The sequence below is a fragment of the Equus asinus genome, chromosome 4 (assembly GCF_041296235.1).
Source record: "Equus asinus isolate D_3611 breed Donkey chromosome 4, EquAss-T2T_v2, whole genome shotgun sequence".
NCBI classification, from domain to species: Eukaryota; Metazoa; Chordata; class Mammalia; order Perissodactyla; family Equidae; genus Equus; species Equus asinus.
The window spans coordinates 122,083,528-122,109,800 of NC_091793.1; the positions used below are offsets into that span (position 1 = coordinate 122,083,528).

The 26,273-nt window shown below is 35.6% G+C and overlaps 1 protein-coding gene across 1 annotated transcript in view; it reads left to right on the plus strand.

Annotated features, from left to right (window-relative positions):
- ZNF804A (zinc finger protein 804A) overlaps nt 1–25,919 on the plus strand; it is a 279,296-nt gene extending 253,377 nt beyond the window's left edge. The window contains exons 3-4 of the mRNA XM_044768599.2: nt 19,355–19,485; nt 21,576–25,919. Coding sequence (XP_044624534.1) covers nt 19,355–19,485; nt 21,576–24,816 — 3,372 coding nt within the window. The 3' untranslated portion in view covers nt 24,817–25,919. The remainder of the gene's footprint in view (nt 1–19,354; nt 19,486–21,575) is intronic.
- Nucleotides 25,920–26,273: the final 354 nt, after the last annotated feature.

A 26,273-nucleotide genomic window follows, 5' to 3' on the forward strand; every position in this document is an offset into this window, starting at 1 on the left:
TTTTTCTTTATCCTTCTGAGGAACTTCAATATAAGTTGGTTGTAACCAGCCAATGATGCTGTCCTTATAGGGATTATTCACTCCACATCTTCAAATGCTTGAATCATTGTAGTGGCATTCCATTTAACCAGAAGGAAACTTTTAGGAAGTAAGCTCTCATTTTGTGCCAGGAGGTATCCATACCTCCCACACTAAGTAGGATGACGTCTTTACCCATCATGCATTGATCAAGCCAGTTACAAAACTTCATCTTACCACCCGTTTTCTCACACTACTTCTGGCATAACTTATAGTTGTTTAGATTTTCCGTGAAGCTCAGTGTAAGACTGGATTAGACCTTCAGGATATTTATCGGAGCAAATGACTATAAATGATGAAGAAGAGGGAACCAGAGAAGTTAAGAGGAACCTTCAGACCACAATGAAAGTCTGAAACATGTTAAGGATGGGGGAAAGGAAGGAGAATTAAGTGGATAGATTCTGACTGAAGTAGAACATAAAGAGAGTTTTGCCAGGCTTCTGCGGGACCTTTAGGTCAAATTCAGTCATTACAAAAGTCCCAGTTTTTGCAAAAATGGGCCTGCAGTAGTACTGATGATGACACCAGTACTGGTGTGATGCATAACGAGAACGTGGTGATCATTCTTCAAGGCAAGCAGCTGGCGCCATAGGTCAATTATGCTCTCCTCAGAGGGAGAACTGAAGGGTGAATATTCATGGTTGTCACTCTGGGTACTAATTCCTAGGGGCATCAGTAGGTTGTTATGGTATGGAAGGCTTTTGTGATTTATTAAACGATCAATGAATATTTTTGCTGTAAACATTATCATAAACCTAGAAAACTGTTCATACCCATGAAAAATCAAGGAGATACCAGGTTTTCTTCCTTTTTTCTTTTCTTTTTTATATTTTGTTTACTCTAAACCTTTGTCTTGGAACTTTTATGTAATAATAGCATAATTTCAAAATAGAAGTGAGATTTGAGGTAATGTATCTGTGTGTGTGCACAATATTGTATGATACCTTTTTTTATTTTCCATTCATATGGGTACATTGGCTTTTAAAGAATCTCCAAATTCTATGCACATTTGGCTACCTTTTCCTCCCAGATGTACTTAAGGACAACACCAAAGTGTAACTCATACATATTTGGTTACCTAATGTCTGAAAGTATATTATTTCATTTTGTTGTCATTCTTGTACCTAAGAAGTAGCCGATTGTTTTACTTAGGTTCCTTTTCATGATTTTAAGATGTACAACATGATGATTTAATACATGTATACATTGTGAATGATTACCATAATCAAGTTAATTAACACATCCATCATCTCACATAGTTACCTTTTGTTTTGTTGTGAGAACATTTAAGATCTCTTCTCTTAGCAAACTTCACATACACAATACTGTAGTACAGTGTTGTTAGCTTTAGTCACTGCGCTGTCCGTTAGATCTCCAGAATTCATTCATCCTGCATAACTGAATATTTACACCCTTTGACCAACATCTCCCCATTCCCCCCACCTCCCAGCCCCTGGAAACGACCATTCTACTTTCTGTTTTTATGAGACCAACTTTTTAAGATTCCACATCTAAGTGAGATCATACACTATTTGTCTTTCTATGTATGACATTTCACTTAGCATAATATCCTCCAGATTCATCCTATTCATCCATGCTCTTGCAAATGACACTATCAGAAGGGAAACGCAAATCAAAACCACAATGAGATATCACCTCACACCTCTTACGATGGCTATTATCAAAAAGACAAGAGATGACATGTTGGTGAGGGTGTGGAGTGAAGGGAACCCTTGTACACTATTGGTGAGAATGTAAATTGGTATAGCCATTATGGAAAACAGTATGGAGGTCCTTCAAATAATTAAAAATAGAACTATCATATGATCTAGCAATCCTATTTCTGGGTATATATCCAAAGGAAATGAAGTCAATATCTCAAAGAAATATCTGCACTCCCACATTCATTGCAGCATTATTCACAATAGCCAAGATATGGAAACAACCTAAGCAGCCATTGATGGACAATGGATAAAGAAAACATAATATACATGTATACAATAGAATATGATTCAGCCATAACAAAGAAGGATTCCTACCAATAGGAACTACTTTCTTAAGAGAGTTGTGGATTGTCATCAGCGTCTTGGTCAAGTGTCAATAATATAGTAGGTCAATTTCCCTGCTATACAGATCCGTACTCCTCTGGTTTTATCAGCCCCTTCTATTTCCCTTATTTTCTATTACCCCCCCCCAGCAATTCAAATATCTGATTTAATGCTTATCAAATACAAATCACTAAAACCCAATTACAGCATAAAAGTCACTTCAAATGTAGTATAAAAGTTTGGAACATTTCAACACTCTTCCTCTAAGGCAGAAATTGTGCTATAAGTTTGAGTGCTTTAGTTTAATTTTAACCCAAACTGTATCAAGTAGATATATTTATAATCTCCATCTTACAAATGATGAAACTGTTTAAAAAGTGGTAGAATGGGGAGTTTGAACAAAGGTTTGTTAGAATCCAGTCCCATATTGTCAACCTTTGTCCAATTACATAATTTAGAGGTATAGATGCTAGCTAACCAGTTGATTAAATTTTTTGACCATGGCTTGGCACTTGAAAGTAAATATGTATTGAGGGTCACAATCACGGTTACAGCATTAATTTTTCCAAGGATATAAAATCTACTCCTTTGAGTCAATGAGGAAAAGCTTTATTAGCTTAAAAGAAGTTCAAATCTTTTGTGTAACTGTCTCTAAAAAGGCTGACAAAGTTAATTTCTAGGTTTCTTACTAATCTATCATTAATAAGTTTAATTGAGTCATGACTTAGTCTCGGCACCATTTCTAAGCAAGGACTGATGGAGAATTCTTTGTAGTATTAGTTCATTAGTATTCTTTGAAACTTAGACATGGATCTCCTTCTGTCTTTGCCAGGTTTTAAAATAGAGCCATTTTACATTTAAAGGTAACAAAGACAGTTAGCATTACATAGAGATAATTAAATTCTGTCCATAGAACATCTTCCAGTTTATTTTTATTGCATTTTAAATGTTTGATCCCAACCACTTAAATTTGTGAGGTTTTTTTTTATGTAAAACACGTTTGAACGTTGTGAATAGAATGTGCCAAATACTTTTATTATAATGTATGTAATGGTCCAGAATTATATAGAAAAATCCTGTCCTTATCTCTCCATCTCATTCTCAGATGCAAGAGGTAATCAAATTTAACGATTTTTAAAAGTTCTCCTTATTAAAATTATATATTTAAATATTATATATACTTAATTGATGTATTAATTTTAGACTGGTCTCTGTCTCATTATGAAAAATGAATAAGTTAGTATTTTTATCTCCCACTTTCTTTGCCCTACCCACTTATGATTTTTATTAAGTATACTATAATCCATATGGTACCAAGAAGTTTCCTTTGTAGCTTTAAAGAATGTTTTCTTCTTTCTTTCTTGATTCATCAACATTAGACATTATATGTTGACCAACTGATATAAAAGATAAAGAATTTAGTATGCCTGCATTTTAACTTTTCTCTTAGTTCATGGCTTTTTTTTAAGTAGACAACTTGAAAGCGTTAAAAGAATACCATTAAATTTATTCTGTTCTACAACTGCGATTGTCTTTAATGCACAGTTTATATATTGAATCATTTTATGCCCAACACCAATATACATGTTATTATGATTGAGTCAGTGTTTTTTACAGAACCAAATTGGTAACTGAACACATAAAGAAGGGAATGTAATCCTTTGTTACTAAATCCTACTGCTTGAAAGAGACTGTCTCTACCTTCAAGATTCAAAGGACTTCCTTTTAACTTCTTGTAAGCTTTCTTTGATTCTTTTTGATAATACTCAACTGCCACTGATTATTCTATTTCATGTTGTTCTTTCTTATGTATTCCTTTTTCTTTTACTGTGGTTTATCCTGACAAAAGATCAGATTTATGAGAATCAAATAACAATATGTTTTCCTCTGGCATGTTTAAAATATTTTCTTTCTTTTCAACCAGTGCCTGAGTATAGAATTCTGGATTCAAATAATTTCTTCAGAAATTTAAATCTGCAACATTTTGTTGTTGTTGTTGTTTTCTGTCATTCAGTGTTACTGATTATCTTGTTTCATTGTCACTTCTTTATAGGTGATGTGTTTTTTGCTTTTTGGTGAGGAAGGTTGGCCCTGAGCTAACATCTGTTGCCAATCTTCCTTTGTTTCCTGTAGGAAGATTGTTGCTGAGTTAACATCTGTGCCAATCTTCCTCTATTTTTTGTAGTTTTTGTATGTGGGACACCACCACAGTATGGCTTGCCAAGCAGTGTGTAGATCCGCGCCTGGGATCCAAACCCACGAACCCTGGGCCATGGAAGAGGAGCAGGCAAACTTAACCACTATGCCTCTGAGCCGGCCCCTGGTGATGTGTTATCTTTTTCTCTGGAAGGGCTAGAATGATGAGTACAGAGAGCCAAAATGAATAAATTTGTTTCCAGTGCGTCTCTCCCTTGAACTGGAGTGCAGACTCTGGGCTTTGTGTTTATTGATACAATGTCTTTATAGGCATATTTCCATCTGGGGTGATTGTATGGTGACTACCTAGCTGGAAGAGATGGGCCCCTTCCATTGCTAAAGTGGGAAGTCTTTATTTTGCTGGAAGGGATCCATTGGTCTACCTGTTAGAGTCCAGTTTTGAAATTAGGCAGATAATCACCTCACGACCCACTCATCATTTTTATATTTGTCAATCAAGCTTGCAAATTCTCTGCCTTTCCCGTTGGAATCACCACATTTACCTCAGTGTTCTGGACTGCCATGTTCCTTATCTGTATTTCCTGTCACTCCAGTCTCAGATTTCCATAAATCTGGATTTCTTCACACATTTAGGTCCACTTTGTCTCATTTTCTTGGTTTGAAGAAGAGTTATTTTTCTTTTTCTTAATTATATTTGTCATCTTATTTGATCACTGAAAAGAAAGAGAAGGAAAATATTTTCTGTATCATTCTTCAATTCATTTGAAATTGCTAGTTTTCTACTAAAAGCTTCCTAAAACAATATATAAGAGGATCATTGCCCCAATTCTGCGTAATTATAGAACAGAATCCAGGCATTTTAACACAATATTTAAGCCTGTCTATCCTTGAGAGTAATGCATTTTCCTTTCAATATCATGTTGCTTTATTCCTGTGGTAGGTGGGATTCTACCATGGCTCTCAAGACTCCTGGCCCCTTATGTGCACACAGCTTCTCCCAGTTATTCAATTATGTATTAATCTATGTTCTACCGTGAAATAATTCTGCAGATGTGATTAAGATCCCAAGTTAGTTTATTTAAGATTATCCAGTTGTGTGACCTAATACCATAAGCCCTTTAAAAACAGTTTTCTCTGACTTGTCTAAGAAGAAGTCAGAAATCTGAAAAATGAGGGGCATTTGACACATGAGGAATTCTCAGTTGCTGGCTTTGAAAGTGGCAGGAGCTAGATGACAAGGAAGGCAGCAGCCTGTAGTGGTTAAGCGGGGTCTCTGGCTGACAGCCAACAAGGAAACAGGTATTTCAGTCCTACACCCACAAAAAACTGAATCCTGCTGATTATAAGGACTAACTTGAAAGCAGATATTTTCCCCCAAGCCTCCAGATGAAAACTCAGTCTGACTGACCCCTTGATTTCAGCTTTGTCCACCCTGAGCACAGGACACAGCCACTGTGTGCCTAACTTTTGACCTAAGGACATGTGACTAGCAAATGTTTGTCATTTTAAGCCATTTGGTTTGTGATGATTTTTTAGACAGAAATAAAAAAACTAACCTTCTCTCACCATTGTACATTAGTTTTGTTAAACTCCAAACATTCCTTCCACATCCTCATGTTATTGTTTCTGACTTGAAAACTACCTGTGATGTCCTTTATTCTGCCTCTTAAAGGTTTTTTTTTTTATTGTTGTTTTGTTTTTAATGATTACTCAAAGCTTATTTACAATTCTTCATAAATCCCTTTGGGGAAATATGATACCTCCCACTTCTGTAAAATATTACTTTGTATCCCATATATGAGATATTTTATTCTGCCAATTTTATGTTGCTGAGTTTAGCAGGCATTCCTTTATACATCTCTTTGCCTCCATAGCACTTTCAATAGTGTCTTCTATCTAGGAAATAAACCATATTGTTGAATTAAATTGTGACACCACAGGGACAAACACTTTAACAAGTTAAACGTCCTCCTTAAAAGGGAGGAAAGATTTTAACAGAAAATGTCACATTGTTGACTCTAAAATACAAGAATCCCATTAGAGCGGTAGGCTTGCAGATTCAAATTATCAAAGGTTTCATTACCTTAACAATAAAAATAGCAATAGTTATGCCATATAATTACACAACATTTAGTAGTTTGAGAAACATTATCATATATGTTGCTTTATTTTGATTTTCAAAAAGATTCTAAAAGGTTGGAAGTTCACATTTAATGAAGACACAAACTTCTCTATAATATGATTTATAAAGTCATATAGGTAACTGTTAATGAATCCTAGAGTCCTGATCAATCTTTTGACTTAAACTTCATCTTTTCCCGAAACACCTCGTATTCTCCTATTATGGCAAGTTTCTACTAGAAAATGATTGTCTTTGGTATGGTATTAGTTTCCTACCTGCTGCTGTAACAAATTGCTACAAGTTTACTGGCTTAAAACAACACAAATGTATCTTACAGGTCTGGACGTCAGATGTTCTAAAAGCAGAGTGTCAGCATAGCTATGTTCTTCCAGAGCTGGAGGCTCTGGAGGAGAAGCCATTGCCCTGCTTTTTCCAGCTTTGAGAGGCCGCCTTCATTCCTTGGGTCTCAACCCCTTCCTCCATCTTCAAAGCCAACAGCAGCAGGGTAGCCTTTTCAAATCTCTCTCTCCCTCTCTTTTTCCACCTCTCTTCTCTCATTCTCTGACTCTGACTTTCCTGCTTCCTCTTTCATTTATAAGGACATTTATGATTACATCTAACCCACCTGGATAAGGAAAATATCCCCATTTCAAGGTCCTTAAATTAATGACATTTGCAAAGTCCATTTGTCATACAAAATAACATCTTCACAGGTTTGGAGATTAGGATACAGACATCTTAGGAGGATTGCTATTCTGTCCACCACAGGGACCCATCATTAGAACTAGGATAGAACAATAGGTTTTATCATGTATTAAGATTAGCAGACTTTAGAAAGACAACTCTTCATTAAAACCGCTACAATTAAAGAGTTCCACATATTATATCCAAAGAGGAAACAATATAGAAAATTTTCTTTATTAAAGGTACTTCATTTACTTAGTAAAATATATATTTCTAATAGACAACTCTTTATACTGTTTCGTTGATGGCACAAAATTAGGTTATGCACAGAATGCAAGTTGCCGTTCTGTTGTTTTAGTTTAATGTGAATTATTTTTAAATAGATATCCCGTAAAAGGTCAGATCAGTAGTGGAGTCATAAAAATAAAGATAACAAACATCACTTGCCTTTGTTCTGTGACTTTGAACAAGTTGACAGCTAACATCAGCTTTTGGAAGTGAAATGTCACCACCATTCTTTTTTTCATATTTATAACTCCATAATTTGCAATTTTTATACAAAACTTCCTTTGGAAGCTACCCAAACTCTTAAACTTATTAATTTATAAACTGATTTTTGGGTTTTTTTGCAAGGAAGATTGGCCCTCAGCTAACATCTGTTGACAGTCTTCCTCTTTTTGCTTGAGGAAGATTGTTGCTGAGCTAACATCTGTGCCAACCTTCTTCTATTTTGTATGTGGGATGCTGCCATGCATGGCTTTATGAGTAGTGTGTAGGTCGTCCCCCAGGATCCCAACTTGTGAACCCTGGACCGCTGAAGCAGAGCATGTGAACTTAACCACTAAGCCACCAGTTTGGCCCCGTATAAACTGCTTTTTTTATTAGAAAAAAACTAATAAAAAAATTTAGAACTCATCTGTGTACGATTGTACTGCTTTATCAGCGACAAGTCTGTTTTCAACAGAAAACAACAATAAAGTAATACTGGCTCAATCTCAGCTGGTTTCATTAAGAAAATTTAGCAGAACTACCAGATAAATTAAGAAGACAAATTCATTTCTTTATAATTAGCTATTGAGAGCACTTATTTTTAATGATTTATATAAAAATAAGCAAAAGAAAATATTTGCTACATACGTGTTTTTATAAATTTATTTTTAATTTCTTAAAACATACATATATAGACCATTACTGCAAAATAAATACATGATCAAATTGACAAGTTAACATAAAGAAATATGATGACCTTCTAAAATATAAGATGTAAAGTACATTTGAAAATATCTTCTACTTTCAGAAATGCACTTGGTATCTGTGTGTTCCACAAATGAAATATCATGTCTATTAATAAAAGCATACCTTTTAATATTTACACATTAAACTGGTTTAACTCAAGATATTTCTGATATTTACTTCTATAAATAATTATGCCACTTGATTAATTACTAGTATTGAAAAAGAATTTTTGTCCAGGTTTACAAGATAAAGTAGCCTCTGTCCTCGTGAACCCAATCTCAAATGAAATATGTACACAATACCTAGAATTCTACCTTTTCATGTTAGGGTTAGAATAAGGAGGAGAAGAAGCTGATATTTATTGAGTGGTAGGAAGTATATGTGCTTTTACAGAGGTATTTTCTTCTCCATTTTATAAATTGAGAAAGGATCACTAAAGGTCACACAGGCAGTAAATGGTGGGGTCAAATTCCATCCTTTGAAATATTCCCAAACTCATAATTTTTCCATTATAAATATGGTCTTCATATAGACTTGGTACTAGAGACATAAATTTACAGGGAAACTAAAGTTAACAACATGTTACCACAGAAATAGTGTGTAGAATTTGGGCAATTTTCTGGATATATCTCCAATTCTAATTGTATTTTGGATAGTAATGTACTCAACTAAATACAGAAAATCCAGCCTCCTGGATATACCTTACATTTTCTTGAGGACAAAGTGGCCATAAATAATGTCCCTTAAATATGCCTGTAGTTCTCAGGAGTCTTCTGAAAACCTCTAAGAAATCTCTATAGTTATTAGGTCAGATATTATTTTAACCCCAGGCATTGTAAATTACACTGGCCGTGGGCTTGTCCCTCTCACAGGGACCAGAGAGCTATGCATTTTAGCCTGAACTTGTTTCTAGATTAGATTATGCCAAGAGTTTAGGTGGTGCCTGCAATGTTCAAGTGAAAAGCAATTCTGGAATGTACAATGCTTATCTATTAAAAAAAGAAAAATGAAAAAGAAAACAATATAGTAGATTTTATGCCAATGATTTTAAATAGACCAGATTCAACTAGATTAAAAATCTCTTCTTAAAGTAAAATATGAAAGTAAGAAAAAAAGGAAAATACCAGAAAATAAAATTTTATAAAATAAACAATAAAAGGAAAATAAAATAAAAGGACAATTCTTCTGATTTTACCTTACAAAAAGAAATATCATTAACATTTTGTGTATCTTCTGGCATTTTTACTCTGTTTCTATTTTTTAAAAGAGCATTATAATATAACAGTATTCCTAATATTTTGCACTTCTTAGCAATGTTGGAGTAGCTGCATAGTATTTGCTTATAAAATTGAACCATACTTCTTAACTATTCTTCAATTTCTGGCCACTCAAATTGTTTGTGTGTTTTTTAAAACAAACGTGTCAATATTTCTTATACTTGAGTTTTCATTGCTTTTCCTGTACTACCAAAAATCTTATTGAGATTTTTGTTAGCAAATTTTCAAAGCCTCCTATTGTATGAGGAAGTTAATCACCGCCATTCTGTGCCAATTCAATTTGACAAGCATTCATGAGCACTTACAATGCACGAGACACTTCTGATCCAGCACTTAAGAAAATGAACTGAATGGTGGGAAAATCAGTTTTAGACATAACACATACAGATTGCAAAGACTTTTATATTAGAACTAGAATGAGTTTTTGTCCACAAAGAGAAACTTGAGTTAATGGAATCTAAAGAATGAGAGGCCTTGGGGAAAGATATTGTTCCGATCTGATATGCCATTAAGAGATTAGATACTTTTAAAGCTGCCATGAGAAATGTCCAAATGATACATATTCGTGATAGTAATAGGAAAAGAAATTTTAAAAAGACTCTTCCACAGCTTCACTCAGCGTAAAGCCATTGATTAAATAATGGCTAGGAGGAAATTACACATTGAAGTGTGATACCATTCACTTGAATATCTTAGCCTTCTCTGAAGAAACGTATTTGCTAACATTCTAAAAGAACCCACTGCATAGTATCTTCTAAGAGAGATAAATTGATTCAGGAAATAAAGACGGAGATTGACTTGTAATTCTTCGAGGGTACTACTTCTATATAAGATGGAAAGCATACTTAGATTTTCCAAAAACCTTTGAAAATAGTTCTTGATAGAAACAACTCTTGGGAATTCAAAGGAAATTTTGAGCCTCTGGAAACAGTAAAAATGGGTAATTTATTAACTTACTAAGAAATATGAAACGGGGAACAGAAGTATTGGAACAATTCAAAGGAGCAAGGCATTTACTTATAATAGGGAAAACACTTAACAAGGTAGGTCTTATAATTGTTCTAAATATCCATTTTATGGGGCTGGCCCCGTGGCCCAGCGGTTAAGTTCGCGCGCTCCGCTGCAGGCGGCCCAGTGTTTCGTTGGTTTGAATCCTGGGCGCGGACATGACACTGCCCATCAAACCACGCTGAGGCAGCGTCCCACATACCACAACTAGAAGGACCCACAACAAAGAATATACAACTATGTACCGGGGGGCTTTGGGGAGAAAAAGGAAAAAATAAAATCTTTAAATATCCATTTTATTTAATACCAACTGAACTCATCTTAAAAGATGGTATTGAAAACACAGATCTGAGAATGTCAAAACTGGAAGGAATTTTAGATATCATCAGCATCTTCATCTGGGGAGACAGAAGTCAAAGAATATAAAGTGAATTATCCAGTCACACATCTAGTAAATGGGTATGTAAATTAAGATTACATTCAGCTGCAAATAAGGGAAAACACAAATAGAGTTGGCTTTTACTTTATGTTTTTCCCAAACTACATAAGTAATCAGTCCTCGGATGATGCAGTTATTCAGTGATGCTATTAGAGAACAGGAATCTTTCTATTTTTGTCTCTGCTATCTTTAGCATCTGGGCCTTCTCTGCCAAACTGATAGCCTTACAATTGAGATAGCTGCTGCCCATCTAAAATTCACAATTTTAAATTTTAAAAACGGGTAGGAAGCTAATATCATGGCTAAAACAACAGAAAGGGAATTTTTCTTCTAACGAGACTTCACTTTTTTTTTTAGGGATATCCTCCTCAGAGACGTCTGCTTACAATGAAATTAGTGAGGACAGTATCACAGAGTCACTCTTATTCACAAAGGAGGCTGGCATTTTTATTACTGTACTTGAGTATCTTTCTGTTCCCCCCAAATTGGAATTCCATTAATAAAGTAAAAAGACGTAATTGAGAAAGTGAACACAATTTGCTGTGTTCATCACAGATTCACTACTAGACTACCCATCCTCTGGCGAAAACCTGTATTAGTCAGGGTTCTCCAGAGAAACAGAACAAATAGGAGGCATGGATGTGTGTGTGTGTGTGTGTACATATATATATATATATGGGGTGTATGTGTACATTGTTTGACTTTAAGACTTACTATAAAGCTACAGTAATCAAGATAGTGCGGTGCTGATGAAAGAATAGACAAATAGATCAATAGGACAGAATAGAGAGCCCAGAAATAGACCCACACAAATATGATCACCTGATCATTGACAAAAGAGAAAAGACAATTCAAAGGAGGAGGAGAGAGAGAGACAGGAAGAGAGAGAGAGCAGGAGAGAGAGAGAGATTTATTTTAAGGAATTGGCTCACACAATTGGCCGACAAGTCCAAAATCTGCAGGGCAGGCCGCCAGGCTAGAAAACCAGGAAAGAGTTGATGTTGCTGGCTCAAGTGGGAAGGCTGAGGGAGGTATAATTCTTCCAGAGGGACTTCAGTCTTATCTCTTAAGGCCTTCAACTGAATGAGATCTCCCCGTATTATAGAAGATAATCCGCTTTACAAGGATTTAGTGAGTAAATCTGATTACTCATCTGATATGAATGTTAATCTCATCTAAAAAGTTTCTTCACAGTGACATCTAGACTTGTGTTTGATCAAATATCTGGCTACTGTGGTTTAGCCAGGTTGACATATACAGTTAACCATCACAAGTCTACCCCTTGTCAAGTTGCTGCCCATAGACATCTCCTTTAACCATGCTTAATCTCCAAATAAAAACAGGAACAGGTCGTATTCTTCCTAACGTGATACAACTATCCTATATACAACCAGAAACTCACTAACTCATTCCCCAGAAGAGGATGCAAGATCTTTGGGTGATGTTTACTCTTCTACTTCATATCCTACAACTTAAATACTATGATGCAAAGTCAATACATCTTATGTTGTATGATAAAAGGATAAAGGAGGAAAGAAAATAAGGGTATATATTATACTATTATATGAATAAAATTATATTCATTCATCATAAAATTTGGAAGAAATACTCATGACAAGTACAGTTTTCGTGTCTTAACTAGTCATGTGGTCAAACTTGGTATTTATAACTGTCTTCTACTACCCATTCCCTTTGCCCTCAGCAAGCACCTTCATTCTCGAAGGGTCTGGGCCATTAGTAATACTGCCTGAATTTGATTGCTGTAATTTTCCATTGACTTTAATCACACAGTATGGAAATTCTAAGAGACATCAAAAGGGATCTCCTGTATTTCAGATTTCTTCCTTACCTCCATTGTGGAGTAGCAGTCCCTTTTCCCCTTGGTAATCAAGATCAATCTCTCAGTCAGCACTGTAACTCCCTTCTTTGCCTGTTAATTCAGTGGCATGAGGAGCCCAAAGTGGCAAGGTAGCAGATTTAACTTCCAGTTCAATGGAATCATTGTTGTGTCTCCTGGTGGAATTATTCCCCCATTTGAAACTAAGACCTCTAGCTCAACAGAGCATAAGTTGTGAGTATGGGAAGCAAGAATTTTGTTAGTGAATCACTAGAAGTAATAGTGAGTGGTGCCACCTCCATTTCCACCCCTTGATTTTTGGACCCTTCAATCCTGGCTATGAGAGAACTGGCGCCATATACTGGACTCTCATTCAGAGCAAATACGGTCTCCTAGAAAACCTTGCTCCAGTCCTGCAAGGTATTGCCACCTAGCCAAAGGTATAACTGAGTCTTCAAAAGGCCATTCCACTGTTCTATCAAACCAGCTGCTTCAGTATGGTAAGGAACATGGTAAGAGCAGTGAATTCCATGAGCATAGGCCTATTGCCACACTTTTTTTGCTATCAGGTGAGTTCCTTGATCAGGAGCAATTCTGTGTGGAATACTATGAGGGTGTATAAACCATTCTGTAAGTCCACTGATCATAGTTTTGGCAGGAGAATTGCATGGAGGGAAGGCAAGTCCGTATCCAAAGTGAGGGTCTATTCTAGAAAGAACAAAGCACCACCCTCTTTACGAAGGAAGCTGCCCAATGTAATCAACCTACCATCAAGTAACTGGCTAATCACCCCCGAGAATGGTGCCATAATGGGGGCTCACTGTTGGTTTCTATTGCTGGCAGATTGGGCACTCAGCAGTAGCCATAGCCAGGTGGCCCTTGATGAATAGAAGTTCATGTTGCTGAACCCATGTATAACCTCCATTCCTGCCACCATGGCCACTTTGTTCATGAGTTCACTGGGCAATGACAAGAGTGGCTGGGGAAAGAGGCTGTCTGGTATCCACAGAACAGGTCATCCTATGCACTTGTTTATAAAAATCCTCCTCTACTGAGGTGATCCTTTGGTGAGCATTCACATGGACACGAATATCTTCAAGTTTTTAGCCCACTCAAAAGGATCTAGCAACATACCTCTTCCCTAGACCTCCCTGTCACTAATTTTCAATCATGTTCCTCCAAGTCCCTAACCATCCAACCAACCCGTTGGCCACAGCCCATCAATTGGTATATAATCTCACTTCTGGCCATTTCTCTTTCCAAGAAAAATGAACAACCAGGTTCATTGCTCAAAATTCTGTCCACTGGGAGGATTCCCCTTCATCTCTGTCCTCCAGGGCTTTTCCAGAAAAGGCCTATAGCACTGTAGCTGTCTGCTTTCGGGTGGTGCCTGCATATTGTACAGAACCACCTGCAAGCAAGGCCCAAGTTTTCTCTTCTTCTATCTGCTGTCACTTGCCCAGTGTTGTGGTTCAGATAATTCTTCTTTTCCCCACCCTTTATAAACTTGCAGCTAGGGAGCATCAGTGCTAACTTGTGATAAAGAGCAATGATCAAAACAAAAATGACCTGCAATCCACTATTACTTTTATTCTGGTTGTTCTTTCTGCCTGGAGATTTTTTTCCTGACATATCTTTTTGGCTTGTTCCTCACCTCTTACAAGCCTTTTTTCAAATGACACCTTCTCAATGAGGCTTTCTATGGAGGACACACCCTAAGGTGATCCCCAATGAGTCCTGCCTTTATATAATCCCCTTCCCTTGAGTGTGGATGGAATCTGTGACTTGTTTCTAACTGATAAAATATGAAAAAAAGTGATGAGGTGTCACTCTGTTGATTTGGTTGTTTTACATAGATTTTATGTTATATAAGACTAAGTCTTAGCACAACGGAGAGAGAGACTTCCTTGCTGATGTTGAAGAAGCTGTCATGTTGTAAGAGGGCTTGTGAGTGGACCCTGGGGCAAGAAACTGCTGGCAGCCTCTAGCTGCTGAGTGGCCTTGACTGACAGTCAGTGGGAAGCCGGGGCTATCAATCCTACAACCACAAGGAAAGGAATTCTACCAACATCTTTAGGGAGTTTGGGAGATGATTTTTTCCAAGACAGTTCTCCAGATGAGAATACAGCTTGGCTAACACCTTGACTGAGCAAAGGACAGACATACTGACCTATGGAAACCATGAGATAATCAATGTATGCTGTTCTAAGGTGTTAAGTGGTGGCAATTTGTTAAACAGAAATAGAAAATTAACTTAATATAAAACCTTCCCTAATCACTCTCTTTGAAATTGCTATCCTTCCCCTCACCACATGCCCTCTCTGCTTAGTTTTGTTTCAGCCACAGTGCTTTTCATTATCTGCTATGCTATACCACTAACTTATATGTTTTAATGTCTGTCTCTCTCAGCTATGATGAAAATTTCATGAAACAAGCAAAGCTTTGTCACATATATATCAACTGTGCCTAGAATAGCTGCTGGCACATAAGGAGCACTCAATGAATACGGGCTGAAAGATAAATGAATATAAGCATCATAGTCAGATCAGCTTGACCTAAAGAGTTAGACAGCTTGAATAGCATAGCGCACAGTCAATATGGGAGATAGATCACAGGAAATGTCCCAGGAAATTCTGATTCCTGTCCCATTTCTACCACTTGCATGTGATTCTGGACAAGTCCCCAAAATTTGCTTAGCTTCAGTTTTGTCTACTTTAACTACAGATAATAATGCAAACCTTGTTTGCGCGTATGTTTATTTTCAGACTCAAAGTAGTGTATAAAATACTGCTTAATACATTTTAAGGAATGATGTTCATTCTAAATGAAGAAATACAGATGGGTAATGTATGTAAAAATATTCCAGTTTTCCTAGTAATCAAATGAATTATAGGCCAAACATTAATGATATATCACCTATGGACTATCAATTAAAAAGTTGAGTGATGCTATGCAACATTGGATATGTATACAATCTCAAATACTGTTGGAAGGTGAACAAAAATGGTGATAGGTTTAGAACCTCAAAAAGAGAGCAAGTATACCTTTCATTCCAGCAGCTCTGCTTTTGGAAACCTATTTTTGAATGTAATTAGACAGGTGTACAAAATATAGATTTGAGAACATTCATGAAAGTTTGGTTTCAATTGTAAAACAATGTAATTTACCCAAATATTTAAGCACAAACTACTGAGTTATCTAAATGGTAATCTCTCCCCTGTCCGTCTCGTATTGATTAACCAACTTTGCCAGTCTCTAAATACCATCCACTAACCTGAGGCCAAGATCATCATAACTTCCCTAACCATCCAACTCCGTAGGTTTCCTGAGACCACATCTGAGGATCAATGACCTATGTTGCCCTATGACATTTTGGCTGTCTATAAACTAATAAAAGTAAATCAGTGGGAAAGTAAAGTAGGCCTTCTAAGATAGTGGTATAATCAAAGAATATTGATTCTTTATGTTTTTCCGTTCTCTACTTGCATAATTCCAAAGCATGTATTGAATTGTACGTCAATGTGCATTATAATTTTTGTAATACAGCAGCTAGACCACATTTTCCACAAATTCCTTTGAACATTCTTCTGATTTTCTAATTCTTGCTGACTGCCATTCCTGTCTTGACATTTATCACTAGATTTCTTTTGAGTGATTCTCAATAAATTGTTTAGGAAGCTTTTGAAATAGCATTGATATTTCCCTAAGCCTCACAGGTCTTATCTTGTATATTTATTTGTGTGGAACTTAAGTTTTCTTTCCATTTGGCATTCTCGGAAAAAAGTTGATTTGGTTTATATTATTTATCTTTCAAAATTATTCTACTAGAAATAAAATATGAAAAGGGCTTTATTTTTGCTGCATAAAAATACAAGAAACGATATTAAGACACATGAATTCTAGCCACAAACTAACCAAAGTATTTGGCCATGCCTATAAGCTCAACAGCTGAATAGTCCCTAAGTATTATCATTTACCTTGATATCAGGAAGTCTGTCACTGAGATAAGAGAATTAGTTGCACATAGAGTGAGATTGAGATCCGTAGGAACAATTGATTGTAGCTTGGTACTTCTTGACAACCTCTAGAAGACTAAAACAATATTTACATTCTAAATATACACAGTTCTCTAAACAGCATTTAGGGCTGATTTCAGTAGTGTCTATCATTCAGTTACATCACAGACAACACACAGCAGTACTGTCATTTGATAATTGACAGACTCCTTGATATTTAACTACTATGTCAATGGAAACGGATTAATTCAAATCATAATGGTTAATTTGAAACAGTAAATAGTGAAAGTTTTGGCATTTCATATAATTGAAATTGTTTTGTAATATGATAGACAGGATCTCCCATGATTTGATTGGACCCTATAATTCATCAATTTTCCTCATTTCTGCATATACACTCTGCTGTAGCCATTACATGCATTTTTTTTTTGTTTTTTTTTATAATGTACACTCTTCTATTTCCGTGTTTATACAAAGTTATTTATTTTCCCTGAAATATCCTCCCACCCTCAACATCCAACCCTTCTTCTTCAGGCTAATTCTTCTTGTATCCTTCAGGACCCAGACCAGATACCACTTTCCCAGGTGGCCTTCCTTGTGAATTTTTGGACACCCCTCTTTGGTCCTAATATGGCACAATAAGAGTACCTCAACCAGTGATTGCCATTATCGATTTCAGTGTGTGTTCTCTCCCTATGGCTGCGAAATGCATGCAAACACACAGTCACACACACTTGCCTACACATACAGTCACAGACACACAGATACACACCAGAAAAAAATAAAAACATTCTCTTTAATCTTTTCAAAAAACTCAGCCATTTAACAGCATGCCTGTTGCTAATGCTCAATAATTGTCTGTTGAATGAGTCTTGATATTGCTTCAAGATTTTAAGAAATAGAGATGACCAAAATAATAGATATCTAACATTTAGAAGTAAAACTTTATTTACCTATTATATTCTAATCCTAGATATACTTTTAAAAATAAATAAATTATTTAATGCATATTATAAAATTGTAACCACTTTTAATAGTCATATCAGAGTAATGATATTAAAATTTTACTTTCTATGAAATATTTGTACAGTTTAGATATTTATGATATGGTCTACTTTTTATCTAAATTTAATTCTTTAATAAACTCCTTTTTCACAAATCTGCCAGGGCAAATGAGCACTCTCAAAATATCTTTGTATTATTTTAAAATAATTATTCTAGAATAATCTCATGTATATATTACACACAGATACACCCACACATCTTATATAAATCCCATCAATTAAAATATTAGGAATTATTTGAAGCTTAAGCTATGGTACTATGTAGGTGAAATTAAGCAGATACAATCCAGGATCACCACGTGTCTAATATTATTTCATCAGACTTTTTGCAAGATAGAAGGAACATTTCTAAATCACAATGCATAAGTGATTTATGCATAAATCAATAGATATTGGCTAAGCAGACGTTTTACATACTGGGTGTTGTTCTGAGCCCTTGGCATACATCAGTGTATATTTGTAAGATACTCATTACGACTTTGCTCAATCACTTCATAAAAATGTGATTAGTATATGTTTTATTCTCATAGAGTGCTACACTAAGACTCTGACATATCACAACTGCATAACAACATGGGATTTCATGAGAATAAAATGAAGTTTTAATCATTTTTAATAACTGTGGCTCTGTGAAAGTCTATAGCGAAAATATTTGGGGCCTGAGACCACTTCGGTTTCTCTTAAATCATGTCACATTCATGGCTATTTATCAATTCTATCCAAGTTGGCGTGTTCTGTTTCTGGCCTTCAAGCCAGAAAAGGAGCTTTTTCAGTACAGGTGAAAAATATGTGCAATGTAAAAAGAATTTTCAGAAAAACACTATTAATTTTCTTCCCAGATACTGAATTATTTGGGAAACACACCTGATATTTGAGGGGAGGGATTGTTTTAAATCATGTAAGTTGGAAATCATTTGCTTTATGGATTAACATAAGACGTTTATTCATCTTCGAAAATATGAGAAGGACCAGATACCTTTCTAATATAGACATATAAAATATGATGGAATTTATTATGTATAACTGAAACACAAAAGCTAATTGCATTTGTTTGAAAATTAGGGGTTTATAAGACTCCAATGCTTCACCTGAATTAGGCAGAGAACCTTTGCAGGAAACAATCATTAAACAGAAATGAAAGTTTTCAATTCCAATTCACCTAAGGCATAGGTATATCTTTTCATATAATGTAATAATATGCTTTGGCATTTTCATAAGCCAAAAGTGCAAGAAAATGCTTTTGTCAGAAGTGGATTATCACAAATGTTGTATTTTCCTTAGATGAGGTTGAAGAGGATGTATTCTGAAATTCCAACAATATCAACAATAGTAACTTTCAAATTGCCATACAGTCAAATACTATTAATCATTTCCATATTTTTTAATAGAGGCTCAAAGAACTGAAACAAAGGGAATTTGCTCGAAATGTAGCATCTAAATCCAGGAAAGATGAAAGAAAACAGGAAAAGGCTCTCCAACGCCTGCACAAGCTGGCCGAGCTAAGAAAGGAAACTGTATGGTGAGTGGCCAATGAAATGTTAAGTTTTCTTAAAATATAATGACCCTAAAACAAAAAGGGATGTAGAAATCAAGGGTACAGATTTATTTATTTCTGTACCCAGAATAAGACACTCACATTGTCATGGCTTTCTGTGGGTTGTAAACAGTGATTTGAATTTGAATTTTATGCAAACACCTGTTTAATGCACATTTCAATAAAAAGCCAAAATTACTATAATTTTAGTTTGTAAAGAAGTAAATTTCATATTATTCTACTGTTTATGCTATCTTAGTGGAAAATTATTCTATTTCTTGGTGGAAATTCAAAATATTTGATTGAAGAAGAGACCAAAGCACTATCTTATGACCTTTGATATGAAGGAGTTTTAAGAGGAACTTATTTTTTCAATTGAAAATTTGGAAACTATTGTTTAAAATTTTCTTTGCAATTATAAAAATAATAAAGGTCAAGAAGAACTTGTGCATTTCAGAGGCAGGTCAAAGTTAATTTTGCTGTAAATAACAAAAACTGGACTGCTATAAGTTCACAGCTCTTATACTTTGTCCTGCTTCTAACAGAGCAGCTATAGTGTCACAATTCAGAACTTACAATTTAGGCCAGGGCTACATTATGAAAAGAAGACCGCTTTTTAGAGTGTCCTTCCTCATGCACTCTGATTAAATAGGATTCTCTTATTATTGTCTAAAACAAAGCTATGTTATACCAAATCTATTTGGTACCAATACTGTTAGGGAATATTGATATATCAAAAGATTGTTTGGGATATCAAATTTAGAAAAAATCAAAATCAATTTAAATGTAGCTGGAATCCTATAGGATTAAAATCAAACATAACTGCTGTTCAATTACACCAACCAGAAGTTTTTACTCTGTTTGATAATAAATGATAAATTATACAAGCGTAAGTTTATGTTATGGAGAATCATAGGACCTATGTAATTGAATATGCTATAAGTGGCATTTGCAAATGTAAATTCTAATATATTAAAAGAACTAGAGTTAATAATAAGTTATGTACAAAAAAAAGCAATACTTCTTATCTAAATTATTTTCCTAAGTATACAGTATATATTTCACATTATACATGCACACACACGCACATACACAATTTTCCCATTAAGTGGGTGCCTCTAAAGATATGCAGACTAGGAGTGTTGTTTCTTACTATCAAACAAGGCAATGAAACAGTCCATCGTATTAGAGATTAAAGGAAATATTCAATTTAAAAAATTGGGGGCCATTTATGACTTCTAAGCAACTAACATTTGAGAGTAGCATGGGAAATTTTGCACAGCTTGATTCTGTTAGGGTAAAGATGATGTTTAGGTAGCTCCTTGTTTATGTGCTGAACAGTTTAGTTCTTGTAGTCAGAACTCACTATATACGATATACTGTAATGCCATATAAATAGAAATTACATCTTAAGTCAACAGTCTTCCATCTTGCATCTACTGTATATTATTATATAATTGATAACTTCAGGGTAATTTTTAAATATTAAGAATAGCAATTCCAAAAGACTCAAAGCTCTCATTGAGCTATTATTGTCTTTTAGTCATTTTTGCATTACGCCATACCACCTGGCCTGTGGTAAACTCTCAGTGGAGGTTGGTTGAAGTGAATTGTTGAACTGAATCCCTAGCCCTTCTAAAGTCATGAGTGAGGGTTTTTTCTTAATTTCCTTCATATTCTCCACACAGTATCAATTATGATAAGTATTGGTGAATTAAAAGTAATTTCATTTTAGAGAATTCTACAACACTCCAAAATGTCACTGAAGAGGCCATAAGGGTAAAAAATCTTGGTCAGAATGCATTGGTTAGGAGCGTAGGAATGTCCTTGACATTGTTGTTGATAGCTATAAAAGTAACCTCAAGACAGCATCTCCAAGTTATCCCCCCAAATAACCAATAACTAAATGAAATTGTGGCACTATGGAAGGTAGTTGTACCAAATGAAAGTAATTCTCTTATAAAGATTTACAAATTTGAAAAAAAAATATTATAATGACATTTCTAAGGTGTTAAGTGTTTGAATATTTTTCTCAAAATGCCCTATCTAATACACACTTTTGACTCTTTGTGTAGTGCTCCTGGAAGTGGCCCCATGTTCAAGTCAACAACTGTTACTGTGCGAGAAAATTGTAATGAAATTTCCCGAAGAGTTGTTGTGGATTCAGTTAATAACCAGGAAGATTTCAAATATACTCTGATTCACAGTGAAGAGAGTGCTAAAGATGTTACCACTGTTACTACAGACCCAGAAAGCGCAGGTAATTATACAGCAAAAAATAACCAACGTGGAGATCAAGCCCAGGGACTTCACAGACACAAAATTGGCTTTTCTTTTGCATTTCCAAAGAAAGCATCCGTGAAACTGGAGTCCTCAGCTGCAGCCTTCTCTGAATACAATGATGATGCCTCTGTGGAAAAAGGATTTAGCAGAAAAAGTAGATTTGTCCCCGGTGCTTGTCATCTTCAACTATCTTCACCAACAGATGTGCTTTTGGGTTCTGAGGAGAAAGCTAACTCTTTTCATATACCAGAGGGAATGTGTACTGACAAAGAAACTGCTCAAACTCAAGAGATGAAAGAAGTTTCTAGTGAACAAGATGCATTATTATTACCTTCATTTTACCAGTTTCAGCTTCCTTTATCTTCTGATGCAGACAGTTGCCAAAATTCAGTCCCATTGGCAGACCAAATATTACAGGAAGATGTTATTATTAATGAAGACATATCTATGAGTGATAATAGTTCTGAGTTGTTAGGAAATAAATCCACAGTTCTTGACATGGCTAATGATTGCATATCTTTGCAAGCTACAACTGAGGAAAATGTTAAGGACAATGATGTATCCGTAATTGAAGTTGAAAATAAAAATCATGGCCCTGAGATGTTGGCCCCTTCTAATTCTGAAGAAGATAACACAACCTTACATAAAAAAACAGATCCATATAAAAGACCAAGTGAGCCATTTGTACCAGTACTTAACAAAGACAGATCCACAGTTCTCCAGTGGCCGTCAGAAATGCTGACTTACACAACTACTCAACCATCAATCTCCTATAGCTGTAATCCTCTCTGTTTTGACTTCAAGTCCACTAAATTAAACAACAATCTAGATAAAAATAAACTGCCCTTGAATGATCTTTATTCCCAGCAGAATGGAGAAGACATTTGCAAGAGACCAGTCTTAGATTGCAAGGACACATCTACTGCAGAACTCACTGATTATGAAATTGGAGGTAGCAGAAATGAATACACCCAAGTCACTCCTCTTTTAGCTGATGATAATACTCTCTCCAATACTTGTGATTCTGGAAAAAATGAGAATACAGATCAGAGGTATAAAAATATTTCCTGTAGGATCAGAAAAACAAAAAAATATAATCTTACTAAAAATCAAATAAAACAGGATACTGTAGATGAGAAATACAACAAAATGAGGTTAAAAGATACTCATGAACACTGGTTCCATAAAAGTAGAAGAAAGAAAAAAAGAAGGAGGTTATGTCAACATCATAGTGGGGAGAAAACCAAAGAATCAGAAACTCACTTCAAAATGGAAATGGAAAATAGTTACACTGATACAACTAGGAAAAATCTACTGGAAACAATTACTGAAAAGGAGTATTTAGCTGCAGAGCAATTATTGGACTCATATCAACTCCCTGATAAAAGGGCCAAATCAGCATCTACAAACTTAAGTGCAAATGAAGAAATATGTAAAACCTGGAGCAGTGAATACAATAACGATGATGCTGTCAGTTCTAAAACCCACTGTAAAAAGAACTCAATTGTTTTAAATGGAAAATCCAGTCCAACAATGATACATCCTGGGAAACACAATTTGACATATTCCAGAACTTACTGTAATTGGAAAGCCAAAATGTCCAGCTGTAGTCAGGATCACAGATGCCTGGTTCTCCCAAATGACATGAAATGCCTGAGTCAGAATCAGGCTGTTAAAAGAGGTTATAATTCTCTTATTAATGAATCAGAAAGATCCCATCGAAAACGTAGACAACATTCACATTCTTATTCTTCAGATGAAAGTTTAAATCGACAGAATTATTTACCAGAAGAATTTTTGAGGCCACCACGTGCTTCTGCTCCCTGTAAGCCTAAAAGGAAAAGGAGGAGAAAAAGAAGCAGATTCCACACCGGATTTGAAGCTTTGGAACTGAAAGAGAATACAGATTATCCCATGAAAGGCAATTCTTCCTTACATTACCAGGGTGAGTTAATAAGTGAAGATACAAAAGAGGAAATTAAACCACAAGAAATTGCAAATGTCGAAAGAAACTTGGAACAAACAGACCAAGTAGAAAATAAACTGCACCCTAGCAGTCCCCTTCCTTCTGAAATCAGTGGAGAAACTGAGCCCTTAGTGATGGATACCACTCCTGGTGAATTGCCAGAGATTTCCAACGAGCCCACGACATCTGTCTATGTAGCCAGTGCCCCAACAAAAGAAGAAATTAATAATACCTTGCTTAAACACAAAGAAAGAAGTGAGAATAGAGATGTTAATGAAAAGCAAATTCCTTGCAAGGTGCCTAATATTGAAAGAAACTCTAGACAGTCCCGACCTAAATCATACCTTTGCCATTATGAACTGGCCGAAGTCCCTCCACAAGGAAAGATGAATGAGGCATCAACTGAGTGGCTGCGTTTTAATTCAGGAATCCTTAACGCACAACCACCACTACCATTCAAAGAAGCACATGTCAGTGGTCATACCTTTGTAACAACAGAGCAAATCCTGGCTCCATTAGCTTTACCAGAACAAGCATTATTGATCCCGATAGAAAACCATGACAAATTCAAAAATCTACCATGTGAGGTCTACCAGCACATCATCCCCGCGAATATGCTGGCCAACAAGGTCAAATTTACTTTTCCTCCAGCTGCCCTCCCGCCCCCTAGCACACCTCTGCAGCCTCTGCCTTTGCAGCAGCCCTTATGTTCTACCTCTGTAACCACTATCCACCACACTGTTTTGCAGCAGCATGCGGCAGCCGCTGCAGCCGCAGCGGCAGCGGCAGCCGCAGGAACATTTAAAGTGCTTCAACCACACCAACAGTTTCTTTCCCAAGTCCCAGCTCTCACCAGAACATCGTTACCTCAGATCTCAGTAGGACCAGTGGGACCAAGGCTTTGTCCTGGGAACCAGCCAACTTTTGTTGCTCCTCCTCAGATGCCAGTCATCCCAGCTTCAGTCCTTCATCCTGGCCATCTGGCTTTCCCGCCTTTACCCCATGCACTTTTCCCTTCTCTGCTTTCCCCACACCCTACTGTCATCCCACTGCAGCCCCTCTTCTGACCATCACCATCAAAGGGAAAGAAAACATTCATCTGAAAACTATTGCTATATGCATATATGCTCATCTAAGTGGATAATTGCCTATTTAAATGGTGGAAATAAACTAGCCAAAATAGGGCCTCATTGGTATGAAATCATTTACTGTAAGTGTAATGATGCAAATAAATTCTTAAGTTTCTGATATATAATATTATTAAGGCACTGAATAGTTTGAAAATCAATACAATATATGCTGTATATTAAACTGATGTCTTAAGAGTATGTATAATGTACATAAAATATATTTATAGTATTATAATTTCTGTTGTAAAGTATGCTTTGGTTTTTTTTAATCTTTGTGTATTTGCACCTATTTAATGTTTAGACAAAGCTGATGGCACTATGTTTTGTACCATGTTCCTTGAAACTGTAAATTCAGTGAAAAATATCTCTTGCAATAAATTTTTGTTAAATATTTATGTAAATCAAACTTTTGTTTTTAGTTGGTTTTCAATGTTTTAGGAATGTATAGTAACAATAAGATTTGGATTTGCAGCATATTTTTTCTTCTATCCATTGGCATCTCTGAACCTCAGAGGCCCAGCGAAATATCTTTGGAGCTCTATCAATACTTAAATTATGGTATCTTCTTTCAGAATAAGTATAACACGTCCATTTGTTTTTCTGTTCGTTTTAATGTTGTTTGTATTCAGAGTTTACTATTTTTCCTGAACAATTGGTTCTCTAGACAATAAACCATGGAAATTCCTGTTAAAGTAATGGTAGTATTTGGTGGGGAAATAACTCAAAAATATGCAAAGTACATAGTATTCTTCCAGGAACTGTAAAACAGTACTAGTAGACAAGAAATAGCAAATAACCAATATAAGTTCTTATGACATTTTTGTGTGTTAAAATTCTCAAATTTATGATGTTTGTTTTCAATTTTTGAAGGAAATACACATATATATGAATGTTGGCATGGATTAAAGAATAGGTTTAATTAATAAATCAGTATCCATCATATTACATCTTGGGAAAAATGACATAAACATAATCTGTATCTGGATATGCTCTTAATTGAGAATCTGGAAGTGGGAAGGAGAATAAATAAATAGCTCTTCCTTCTGCAAATCTTTCTAATAGTCATGTTTGTATCATATTTCTAAATCACCCAGGTACAGTTAGAAAGTCTTCATCACCCTTCCAGATTCTGCTGTATTTTTAATGACCTCTACAATATTTTCACTCAAGTGCTTCTGCGTGTACTGAAGAATATAGCTATGCAGTAGAAAGCTAGAGAGCATCACACTTTTCCAATGAGAGTTTTCCAATATGTGCCTGCCCCAGTCCATGCCAGTTGGTAAGAGAAAGTCTACATGTCTGATAATAGAGGTTTCACCTCCCCAAGTGCGAATGATAAAGGATTATGGCAGCCTGGCGCTAATCCTGGCATCGAGGAGCCAGCCAAGTTCTTC